This window comes from Meriones unguiculatus, chromosome 10 (assembly GCF_030254825.1).
Source record: "Meriones unguiculatus strain TT.TT164.6M chromosome 10, Bangor_MerUng_6.1, whole genome shotgun sequence".
Lineage (NCBI taxonomy): Eukaryota > Metazoa > Chordata > Mammalia > Rodentia > Muridae > Meriones > Meriones unguiculatus.
Window position 1 is genome coordinate 53535685 of NC_083358.1, and position 13413 is coordinate 53549097.

Sequence of the window (13413 nt, forward strand, 5' to 3'; positions counted from 1 at the left end):
GTTTACAAAGTCCAGGGATAGTACATATATCCATAAAACAAGTGATCTGAGCAACAGCACAGGGAAAACTCACCGACAGCGAATCCTCCCCCACTTGGCTACTAGCCAAGGCCATGATGTTAGGAGAATAAAAGCGCTCATACATGGATGCGCCTTGGCAGGTGTCAATAATAAACAACAGCTCATTGTAGCTGAAAGAAAAGTGACAAAGTCTCTGACACGAATCACACTGTTAATTACACATGAATATTTCTCCAATAATTTGATAATGTCAGCCTGAGCCATCTCATTAGCTAAAGGTTGAAATGAGTATCCTGCTCATGAAAACACTCCAAAGGGAAGAGCAGCCACTCCCACAGCAGCTGCCTCCATTTGTTTCCTTCTGCTCTTTGCCACATGACTCAGAACTCAGGCGGAGAGTCAAGAACAACTGACACATAGTTTTCCTTGGACACATACATGCACAGAGATGTAAGTCCTGAGCACGTATGTGTATGCATGTTCTGTTTACGCTCAAATTTCATACATATGCTCACCATAATCACACACTGTAAAGTACAACTGAAGGGAAAACAAGCACATAACTAAAGAACGAGTCAAGGGCTGCACACAGCGGCAGATGTGGCATCTGTCATCCTTACAACTCACACAGTTCCACAGTCCATCAGAGGGGAAAGCAGAGTGGCTGGCCAGCTCTACCCATGGTAGCAGGAGATGGTGATATCCTCATATCTCTGTGCTTCACAATCTGAACGCTCTGGCCAGTACCTTCACAGTCCACCGTCCAAAGGGCCCTACAGCTTCTCAATACAGTGCCGCCAGCTAGGAACCAACTGTTCCAGCAAGTGAGTCTTAGAGGACATTTCACCCAGGCCTCACAGACCCATGGCTCTGGCTTCCCATCTCTGCTTCTTCATCCTCCAAGAGGTGAACAGGCCACCCTCAAGCTCCGGCCACTAACAACAGAACCGTCCAGTCACTGTGCCCTCCTTACAAAGATGGACTGTCCCTTCCAGAACTACAGCCAAAGTCTCTCCTCTCCAAATGTGCTTGCCACATAGCTGTACTCTAGCAACAAGAAAAGCAACGAGTGCAGCGACCATCACTGAGAGGGGCTCATCACTGTACTACAGCTGTGACAGTGCGGAAGAGTTTTGAGCTGTGGGCTGCAGAAGTCCCACAGCGCTGCAGTGGAGCTCAGAAGGCCAACAGAGACATGGACAGGAAAGTCTGTGCTCATCAGGTCTCAGAGAACACCAGAAACTGGTCTAGGGATGTGCCATTTGTATTCTGGCAAAAAATTTGGCTACATTTTGCCTGTGCTCTAAAACTTTGAGTGAAGCTAAGTGCAAACATAATGAACTAATTTGGCAGCACACATCTGTGACTTCAGATACTCAGGAGCTGAAGCAGGAAACTCAGAGTATAAGGGCAGCCTGGGTTAGACAGTGAATCTCTCTTCAAGCACATACACCCTGGAAAGCAGGGGTGGCAAGCACATAGTTACATGACAGGAGAAGTTAATCTGCAGCCATGGCAGCCCCAGGGGAAAAGGCTCTGTGATCAAGACCAACAACCTGAGTTAAGTGCCCACCATCCACATGGTACACACACAGAACCCACTCCCCAAAGCTTTCCTCTGAACCCCACAGCACAATACGGTGTGCACACACACACACATGCACACAACACTAAATAAGTGAAAAAATGTTTCAGTCAACATTTAGCATTATTCATGCTAAATAATAACTGAATTTCTCTTTCACAAAACTCTATTCAATGAAATAACAAATATAGATTTCAGAAAGTAGAAGGAATGATCAGGCAAGCTAAAATCATATGAAATAACTACACATCTCTCACAGGAAACTTTGATATCAGTTCATCTTGCAAAGAGAAGTTCTTTGTTTGGGGCTGGGTGTGTAGCCCAGGGCAGAGCACTTGCCTAGTGTGTATAAGCCCTGGTTCAACCCTCACACTGCAGGAGAAATAAGGGAAGAGGTTAAAAGATAAAGATAAGCAGTACTTGCTATTTACCGTCTTTTCTGCCACATCTGTTCAAAAGCATCTGCAAGCTCGATGTTGGTGATTTCTTCAGAATCTTGGAATTTCAGGAAGCCATTTCCCCCATGACCTTACAGAAAGCCAAAAAGACAACATTGACCTATTTCCTAATACATACAGAAACAGACACAGAAACAAACACATCCTTTCCTGCAATGTTTTAATACTACTTTCTTACCTAAAATAGACTGGAAATTTAATTTTCCATACTAACTAAAAGAAGAATCCTAGACCGCATAAGAACAGTACATGTAATTTATTCAGGAGTTTCTGTATCATTCAATTGCATAAATCCACTGGCCCCACTAATATATCTGAAATAACTTTACCCATAAAATTGTGGTGAGAAAGAAGATAAAAGGCTGACTAGTCCCCGGCCCACTCTTCACTCAGTGTATACTCTATGCTGTATTACTAGGAAATGTGGCTCTCACTAGAAACAATGTTTTTAGCCCTGACCACTGAACACAGTCCATTAGAGCTGGCCAGGGGGTGGGAACATGAAAGAGCCAGTCTGTCTGGTCCTAGACACTAGCTGTGCCACTTACAGGCGGTGCTATTTCAGGCAAATAACTTAATCTCTGCCTCATTTTCTTCAGCCCCAAAGTGACAGCATCAGCAGCTCGTGTGGCTGTTGTGTGCAGATGTAAACGGTACCAGCCTCCTCTGGACAATGAAGGAGGAAAGGGACTATTTGAGTTCCAGCCCTGTGAAGTGTGTGGTTGGTGACTAAGCCTTTGTGGGGAAAAACGTGTTTCTCCTACTCGTGAGACATCCTGCAGTGAGGCACACAATTTAGTCAAAGCCTGCTAGACACCAGCTCCACTTAACACCAGGCTAAGCGCTGTGCGCACAGTGAGACCCACACAACCACATGCAGCAGCTCTGGATGTCAGTGCCAGAACCACCAGGCCGGCTAAGGGTGAGATGCCTTGGCAGACACAGCAATTTAAGACCATTCACGGTGCACAGAAAGCCTCAAAGTGTCAGCTCCTATCATTTTATGACCACGGTTATCAGCTGATCTGCTCTGTTGCAGACTTTAGCAACCTTTCCTGGTGTTTAAACTGGCTTATCCCTGTCGCAACTCCCAGACTCTGCCTTGCAGCAGAAAACAGGTAGAGGGTACAAGAACAAACACCCTGGCGCTCTCAGAAACTATGCCCCCAAACAAGTGGCAGTTCAGGGGTTAAACTGCCAGACTGTTAGAACTACTGGAACTTCCTTCACGTCTGGAGCTTTTTTCAAGAATGGCAATAGATCTGGAAGATAAGTGTAAACTATGCAGATCCCGAAGTCTGGTGCATTCACTGAAGCTAACCTACAAGCACAGCATGCGAAGTGTTCTCACTAAACAAACCCCACCCCAGACCAAAACTAAGAATTTTAGGCTAAGTCTGAGCTCTACACTGAGTCAATCCTTCAGGAGCAGAAAGGGGCTGTAAAGTGTTTGGCAGAGAAGGGACAGGTATGCAAGTTCTCTTAAGTGCTTGAGGAGGATGACCAACAGGAGCATAAAAGTGGAAGTGGACTGCAACAGCGGGAGACTAAGGAGAAGGGAATAAACCAGGAGAGCTTTGTGAAGAGCAAGGGACAACACAGACAAACAATTGTGCACTGCCCTCATCCAAAATGAGGGAGCAGGAGGGCCACAGAGTGCAGGGTGCCTCTCACATGGATATTCCAGGACTGGGAGCCAGGTATAAACATGAAGCTGGTCTGTGCCATTATGCACAGGCTGAAAGTAGCTGTGCGTTTCCAGTGTGCCTGCACCCCGACTGCCACCTGTCACATGGGGAAGTTGGGGATTCATCCACTATCCATGTTTGCCCAGTTTGCAACAATCCCAGATGCGAATAAGATCTTCAACCTGTTCCCTTTCAAATACCACCTCAATAGCTCAGTGACATAAGAACAACTGCACCACCCGCTACTCTAACCAGCGCTCACTTTGCTACGTCAGCACGTGTGGGCCAGGTTCCACTCAGTGGGCTGCAGCTGAAATACCTGTCATATAAATGAGGATATTGCTTCTGTCGTCGGAAAGCAGACGCTTTGACCGAGGGGTGCTGGGCGGAACCCTCCCAGTTAATGCTCGTAAAAAATTCTCCACAGTTACCTGAAAAAGGTTTTAAAAAAGAGCAATCAGATGAAATTAAACCTGAAGAAATTCAAAACATTCCTCCTAACTATATATTACTCAGCATAAATTGAAAATAGAGCAAAAAGCAAATTATAGTTCAATTAAAAATAGATTGCTAAAGCTAAGCATGCACCTTTGAGTGACTCAGTGATAGAGTGTGTGTGTTTGTATGTGCTTGTGACCCTCGTGTGTGTGTGTGTGTGTGTGTGTGTGTGTGTGTGTGTGCCTGTGTGCCTTCGATCCTGGTATGAATGAGGCAGTTTGAGGCAAGAAACGTGTAACTTCAAGGCCAGATGAGACTACACAACCTAAAGAAAAACCTAAGAACTAAAGACAAGAAGAGGCTATGTTGAAGCAAAATAATTTAATGCTCAATTTTAAATTTTAAATATTATGTGTTAAAAATTAATCCCAAAGTTTAGTTATTTATACAAGCAATTCTTGGAAGGACAAAAAAATACAACCATTTTTAAATAACTGGTTCCATCATGCAGATAATTTGGGCCTATACTCAGTCAATAGAAAATTAATCAGTTAAGAGGACAACCCCACAAACATGCCTCCCCCGCCAAATGATGAATCTTTGGTTTTGGATGAATTGTATCACTTAGATCTCCACCAGAGCATCTCCAATTCACACAACACTCTTTAAACACATCTTCCCAATATGGAATTTCCGGGCATCTGGGATTCCTCGAAGGCATGTTTAAAATTGTAGGGGAAAAGTACTAATTTAAAGTTAACAGCTGAGTCATACATCATAGTTCATTTAAAAGGGAAAGAATCCACTCAGCTTTTTTGACAAACTTCTCCCTAGATCATGAGTGGGAAACATGCATGACCACAAGCTGCTTAACTTACAACTGTTCCCAGAACACACCAAAATACTAACGGTTTTAACAGGACCTCTAACTGGCTAACAAGGTAGGGAATGTCTTTATCAAGTGAAATCAAACACTGATGCACAGTAGTCTGAGCTCTAAGTCAAGCACCGGCTAGTGTAAGACACACAGACACATGAATGTCCTTAGAGGTCACAGCGTGGGCCAGGCACCCTAACAACTGACATGAGAGAGTTCTGCACACAGGAGACGGTCCAACTCCAAGAGCAGACTGAATCCCAGCAAAGCTCAGTGACACTTAACGAGACTTTAAAGACAGCTACCACACTCCTGAGCTTCTGACCACAAACCTCATAGCTTCTGTAGTCCACTTCCACGTCATCTCCATACACATTGAGCTCCATATTCTTGTGGCTGAAGACAGTGGCTGGCTTGGGGTTTCGAGCATTGCACGCCATATCATCAGCAAGCATCAGGACAATGTGACTAGCAAAAGAAAACTAATCTTTACTTAAAGCCCAAAGTTCGACACATACGGTATATAAGAAAAAAAAGTGTACAAATATTAAAAAGTGTATAAGAAGTAGCAATTCTACTCAATGTTTTCCTCATTAAAAATAACTGAATTTTTGCTGAGGCAGTTAAAGAGCCTTAACTAATTCTTACGTGACAGTATATATTAGTGTTCGGCTGGAACCTCTGTTCGCCCTGCACAACCTGGGAAGTGTCTAAACAAAGGAAAGGCACCAAGAGCCCAGTTCCCCATTCTTGGCAGCTGTCCCAACCTCCCTCCCTAATGCTGCCAGTGACCCAAATCCCTGCCTAAGTGCTCAGCTCTTGGCCATACTTGGGCAGAAACCCAGCTGCTGGCTGACACATCATCACCTTTCACCCAGTCTATAAAACCCCACCCTAGCCCGTGCTTTAACTTCCCTGGCCCAAGAGCAGCATCTAATAAACCTACATTTATCTGCTTTTAACCTGGTCTGATCTGGCCTATATTTGTATATCTATTTATCTATCTATCTATCTATCTATCTATCTATCTATCTATCTATCTACCTACCTACCTATATCTATCTATCTCTCTCTCACACACACACACAGAGGGAGAGACAGAGACAGAGAGGCAGAGATAGACAGAGAGACAGAGCTATTAATTAGTGTAAACTCAAAGCAGAGAGCATGCACTCTGACATATCCACAGAACTTGGGGTAAGTTAGCATTTTTTATGTAACTAAGGGAAGCTGAAGGAATTATACCTAGCAAACACTTTAACTTTTTTGAATATCTAATATCCTCAAGACTGGAAGAGTCCACACTAAACTATGATCTTCCAAAGACTTTAATGTTCAGACATACGCAATCCGAGAGCCTGAGCAAGCAGTGTGGCCAGGCACAGAGCCCATTCAAAGTGCACCACACCAGGCCACACCCTCCAGAATGCTGGCCACCATCATCTCTCCACCAGATGCTGGGATCAGTCTCTAGGTCTCTTCCTTCCTGGAGTCCTCCCAGGACTCTGAGTCTGTTCCACTTTTCAGCTCTAGAGTGACCTGCCATCAATTAGTCAAGCCCTTCCCACTTAAAAACTTGTAGTTGTGGTTATAATGGAGGCTATTCATAATGTCCACTGGATCGACACCCTACCTATTCACACTCACAATGCTTCGTCTTCTCTGGCCTTTCTGTTCTTCCTGCACCTCACAGGCCACTGGCCAGTGAGACTTCAAATCATTCAGGTCCCAGAAAAGGCATTGTATTGCATGGCCTTCAGGACACTAACACATGAGATTCTGCATCCCTCCCTGTTGCCATTCCATGACAGTACGAGTCATTGTCACATTCAGGCCTGGGATATAGTTGGTATTTAATAATTTAAATGAGTCGAGCATTTTCATTTTTGAAAAACTGAAGAGGAAATTGGTCCCACCACTGAGACTTGAGACCACGAGTCAGAAGAATTCTGTTTTCTTCATATACTTGAGCTCCCCAGCACAAGGGAAACCAACATGGTGGAACACGTAATTTAGTGGGAGATGGCAAAAAGAAAATGTTCTGCTGCAATGTTCCAAATACATTAAAGTTCAAGACTGAAACATTGTGATTTTTCTTAAAAATTGGCTGGATTTCTACTCTGGAAGTGGTCCAGTCCTGCACATTCAAGTATCAGATCTTTAACTGTTAATATTGTTTCTTTATAACTCATGAAGGTAAGTAGTTTACATTGCTATTAATAAATTATTTAATCTTTGCTAAACAAGACAGAACTGATAGAGAAATGTATAAAAGCAAGTCTTCCTTTAAGCCATGCTTTGTCCAAAGTTAATTTCCATGAAATGAAGTGATTACCATATCAATCACAGTATATTAATCCATGTTTATCTTAGCGATCATTTTGAGCTTCAGTGTAACCTTGTTCAGTGACCATGATTAAATATCATCAATATATCATTAAAATAATGTTACTACTAAATAATTTTACAAGTAATGTAGATAAATGAATAACAAATTGGAAACAATGGATTACAAAGGTTTAGAAAGATAATGACAGATTCTTATTCACTTTTCCTAGAGCTTAGAAAATGTTCAAAACGGTTTTCTGATGAAATAAAAGTTCCTCTTTGGTCCAGGTGTTTAAACTTTTGTATAACAATACTTAAATACATATGCAAAAATAAGACTATTGGGACTTGCAATTCTTATAAGATGACAGGCTAAAGATGGAGACTATAAATCAATTTCCAACAAATTTGCAAGCTAGCACTGCTGTAAAACGTTAATCCCACTTGGAGGGCGAGGATAACACTGCTTGGCTGAACAAAATGACTGCTGACCTGTACAGCAGAGATGTCCCAGGTAGGCTCCACAGTGGGTTTTTCTCTGACAGCTCCTCTACAAACATAACTTGATGATACAGACAATTATATTGCACATGTGTAACTAATAGTCCCTGGTGCCTCAGTTCAGGACAATCAGCGTGTGTACTCAGGCAAGTTTCACCCATGTAGCCCTCACAGTACACTGTAGGTTCCTGTTAGCATCTTCCTGTGGGGCCAGTTCAGCATCACTACAGGAATTTAAACTTGGATTACTGAATCAGTAAGATCAAGCACTGTGGGCCCAAGACTCAACAGATATCTCCATTGAGGACCGACCCACTGCTGGGAGCAGCAAGGATCTTTATGGCTTATCCAAATGAACACAAAAGCCATCAGACAGGAGCACCCTCCAGGAGAACACACCCAGAGCTGGGGAGCCTGTGCTCACCTGCGATGCCTCCACTCGCACAGCTGATTCTGTCCAAGCTCCAGCAACACTTCTTCACCAAACAAAGCACATGTAATGTGCAAGGTGTAAAGAAATGTGAGCACTCCAAGTGCGGAGCAGCCGGCTATACAGAGCTGCTCTGCTTTACAGCGTGCTCCCCAGTCAGTAGAACCAGAGTTAGGAGAGAGAAGCCTTCATAACACCTGCTGGCCTGAGGGTGCATTGACTGCCTTAGGCGGCTAACACAAGACTTCTGTTTGTTCAGATGAAAATGAGAACACAAAGCAAACTGCTGGGACTTTTTACCTGACCATATTTGGTCTCAGCTAAACTGAATAGCCTGATTGAAGCTATATAGACTTTGTAACGATCATGATAAATATAAAAATTGATTTTGAAACTTTTTTTTTTAAAGGAGTGATCCAACTTTACAAATATATTTGGTGCGATGCCGACCTAAAATAAATGCTTTCCTAGCTCTTACACTGGCCAAACACTGGGATCCAGTGTGTCTTGCTGGCATAGGTGTCTATTCCTTACTGAAAGTGTTCCTCGGCCCAAATGGAACCAGTAACCAATGAGTATAAATGACATTTTAAATAGATGAATCTCTCAAAATCTTGGAATATGAGAAAGACATAAATTTTATCTATAATAAACTAGTATTGCCTTATTAAAATGTTTTCATTGAATGAAATAAATAATTGAGACTATACAAAATGTTTTTAAGTTTTTCGTTAAAATCAGTTTATATTCTCTAGGCATGCTACAATCAGGTAATATTCCTTGAAGAGAATCTGTAACTACTGAAGATTGATTCTATCCAACACCATGTGACAATGGAATTGCAGCTGAAATGAGCTCAAGGGTCCTTTGAGCCCTCTTTCCTGCCTCTGAGATGTTCCCTTTTCCCCACAGGCAAATCACTCAGACACTCTGCCTCAGCTCTAGTAAAGATTGCTAGACCAATAAAGCAGCATATCAATAGACTAAATTAGAGGGACCTATTTTTATGCTTTTTCTTCCTCTTCTATATCTTATCTTCAAACTAGTAACCCTTAGCCCCAGTTTAACAGGACACTAACCATAGTACACACGCTAACAGCAGACGGTATTGTCAATCACTTGCCTTCCTAGACTGTACAATGCCAGTTATTTTGTACTTATTGTATTAGAAGTAAAAATGCAAAGCCAGACATGGCAGCACATAGACATATCAGCACTTGGGAGGTAGAGGCCAGAGGATCAAGAGATCAAAGCTATGCTCAGCTACATATCAAGTTAGTGGACAATCTGACCTACAAAAGACCCTCTGAAAGAAAAGGAAAGAGGGTGGGGAGAGAAACAGAGAGAATGAGAGGGAAAGGAAGGAACGGAGTCTTAAAACACACTGCAGACAGGAATTCATTAGTTGCATAGGGAAAGCGAACATGCTATCCCGAGGGTAATGCTGGCCTTGTTACAGGTTCATATACAATCAAGTCACAGCGCACTTCAGCTTAATAAGACAGCAGCAGGTGCTTATGAAGCGCTCGGTGTGGCTCAAGCACTGCACTAATGCAGTGAGCTCGTTACCTCATCACAGTCTACAATGCTCTCTGAAATCTGTGCTGTCATCTCACTGAAGCAATGACACTACAGCACTGAGTGTTACGGACCATGCCCTAGGCCACATGGCTGGCAACCAATGGAGTTTGAATTTAATCACTGAGTCCGTTAAGATGAACACATGCTTTTAACAACTCTGAAATCTCTAGAAATTCTATTAACTGAATTTAGAAAGATGTAATGAGTGTTTCATCTTCTATTGATAACTTAATTGACTCAGATGACTAAGTTAGATGCAGGAACTCATTGTGACTGCTAATATTCTCTACACATAATGAAAGTAAAGTAGGCTCTTGAAATTCTAAATGAACTACCCATAGGTCTCAGAAAATTCTCAAGTCTATGACTGAAGCAGGGCATGATGGCACATACTGTAATTCTAGCTCTTGGGAGATGTTGGCAGGAGGTCAGGAATTCAGGGTCACTGTTTTTATTCTCAAACAGCAACAAGATCCAGTTCCTCTCAGGTCTCCCCAGATATAAAGATGTCCAAGCATCCGGTCACTTGCTGTTCATGTCACACCATTGTTTTCTCCTCCTTTTCCTGTCTATTTTTGTGTCATGTGCATGTTTGCACATACCAATGTTCACATATACAGGAGTGCCTGTTTGTAGTATACAGACATGTAAATGTACAAGCATGTGAAACTACAGATGGGCCACTTTCCCAACCCACATTTAGGTAGGTTCTAGGGAATCGGGAACACCAGTCCTATGGGAAGTGCTTTAACCACTGAACATCCTCCCAGCTTCACTTGCTAATTTTTAAATAAGACAGAATACAGAAAACACTAGCATTGAAGTACACCAAGCCACTGACCTGCTGATCTTCAAAGTGTCAAGTAGAAAAAGCCAGCAGGAACATACAAAATGGGAACTGCCACAGACTAATCCCAATTAAGTATAAGTCAACAAAACATTTTAAGTGCTATGGCTGTGTTCATGACAAGAATTTGACATGACCAATCTATAGTATTTGTCCTAGCACTGATACAAAATTTTACCCTATCCATTATCAATTGCAGATTCCCCGTTTTAATAAGATCATAAAAAGATTAAATTACTTGTGGCATAAAAATGAAAATAAGATTATACAACTAACTAACTGTACTCTATTTCCAGGCGGTAAAACAGAACACTGGTTTGGGTTGAGAAATGAATATTATCTTGGACCCTTTAATAAGATCCTGAACAGTGAATGTAATGAACAAAATTAAAAATGAAAGAGACAGTGGAGCTTAGGGTGAAGAACCACATAAGCCTCCTGACAGCACTGCTTAGAGCACACTAAGTAGGTCACACACTTAGCAACACTCACAGGACACAGGAAAAAGAGGCACTGGCAGTAGCAGAGACCGGAAGCAAAGAGCTACATTTCCCCAGTGACAGGCAGCACCGAGTCCTTTGAAACACTGAGTGCTCATGGGGACTTGAAGGGCTTTTCTGTGTACATACAATACACTACACAGAAGCTGCGGTCAGCAGAGCAAAGCAGCACTTGAATATCTTTACTCAGCATCAGAAGAGAGCAGAGGAGTGAGGGCTGGTACATACACACATATGTGGATATATGATGAGGTAGACTTTTTCTCCTGAAAAGAAACCACAAAAACCTATCTGTGAGCCATCCCTCAGAGGTCACACTGTCTTCTGCTTCTTGCTTCAGAAGCTCACTTCTGGGTCCAGAGCACAGAGAAAGCCCAGACCTAGGAATGCATGGGGCAGGAGAATTTTGAGTCTACCATCAGTCTGACCACATGGTGAGGGCCTATCTTTAAAAAAGGACAGACAGCTTAAGTGAATGAAGTTTGATTAATACAGAGTTTTCCAAAATAATATATCTGAATCCCCTGACCTTGGCCATAGGTCATACAATTTTAAATTGAGTAAATGGATGAGTATAAAGATTTGACATCAGGCATATAAATGATTTGATAACCTCTCACTCATACTCAGGCAAATTGTCAGAAACTATTAACATAAAATTAAGTGAAATACCTTTGCTCTGAGGAGATCAAATTATATTCACACATGTTAATTTTATTCTCCTCTCAGTGCTCCAAAGGGTCAGACATAACATGCTGGAGAAAAAAATTTTCCTTCAATTCTTCAGAAAAATCCCCAGAAATTTCTTACAGATAACTAGCACTTTCTATGGTGACATGTCAAGTCAGTCTGACTTACCCTGAGCTCACTCCCATCACTTCCACCTTAGGCTCAAACCCTTTGAAAGGACTGTAAATTAGTCCCCACCTACTCTCTCCTACCTAGGGCCACTCTGGCTTAACCATGCTGTAAGTAGCAAAGGCCTCACACACAGGACCATGCTGTGGTAGTGTCAGCATGGACCTATCTGCCTGTGTGAGTGAGCCAGGGACAGAGCACTTCTGAGCGTGTGTGTGTGTGTGTGTGTGTGTGTGTGTGTGTGTGTGTATGCACATGTACGAATGTATGTGTGTGAGAGAAAGAGAGAAAGACAGCAGGAAGGAATGGGAGAAGCAAAAGAGGAGGAAAAATGAAGGAATCTTTTGGTCCTTCAGGAAATAGCGGGGCAGAGGGAGTAAGACTCACACTGGATGGGCAGAGCACTCAGTTTCACTGAACAATCACTGCTCACGGGGCCTTATGAAGCAACTCTTCAGATGGAGCTTTCTGGGTTCTCACGAAGGAAGAAGCAAAATTACAGAAATTATGGCCCCACGGAGCCCAAAGGCACTGTCTCCTCTCAACATTTATCATTTCTATATCCCTGTCTAACTAATCACATTATTAAGTAACTATCTTTACCATAAAGAAAGCACCTTGCTGTTAGCAGCTTTCCAGAGCAATAACCAGGATGTGAGTACAAGTCAGGCTCCTGTGTTACTTTCTCACACACAGCACACACTCTCAGTGTTTCTCTTAACTGAGGAATCAGGAAAGTCACTCACAGGAAAAGGATAAATACCAAAATGCAATACAACTCTGAGCAGGCACAGCAAGGAGTTGCCTTGAGTGACAGGGGGAGAACTCCCCCACCCCCCCCACCCCCACTCCCACCCCCCGCTGACTGTTCAGGACTCCTCTGACCAAGCTGAGTTCTCAGAGTGCTAACTGCCACACCTCAGTGCACGGAGATGAGAAAAGAGGAGTGAAGAGCTGTGCGCCACTCACTCACATCCTTGGCTCACGTATTCTGCATTGCTTCTTTGTTGGTTTGGTACCAACCTAAGGCAAAAGCACCCAAGTCATCTCCCTTGCCCATCGCTTTGCAGTCTGGCTTACTTCGTTAACAGAGCAACAATTGAAACAGGTCACCCAAGCCCAGGGCCTACACCCCATGCACCTGCTAATTGCCTCCCTGCCATAACAGATCACCCTTACCTTTACACACTTGGAAAGGCTGGGCTTCAGTTTATTGTTAAAACAATCATTAAACAAACATGATAAGGCTACCTTATAGGACCATTAAAAAAAGAAGAATAGCTAAAGCAGTCTACCAAAGA

At 42.9% G+C, this 13413-nt stretch overlaps 1 protein-coding gene across 1 annotated transcript in view; it reads right to left on the reverse strand.

Annotated features, from left to right (window-relative positions):
* Pigk (phosphatidylinositol glycan anchor biosynthesis class K) overlaps positions 1-13413 on the reverse strand; it is a 75682-nt gene that overhangs the window by 48929 nt on the left and 13340 nt on the right. The window contains exons 4-7 of the mRNA XM_021651781.2: positions 5400-5535; positions 4072-4183; positions 2038-2134; positions 74-191 (exon numbers count right to left, since the gene is read on the reverse strand). Of these exons, the coding sequence (XP_021507456.1) occupies positions 74-191; positions 2038-2134; positions 4072-4183; positions 5400-5535 (463 nt within the window). The remainder of the gene's footprint in view (positions 1-73; positions 192-2037; positions 2135-4071; positions 4184-5399; positions 5536-13413) is intronic.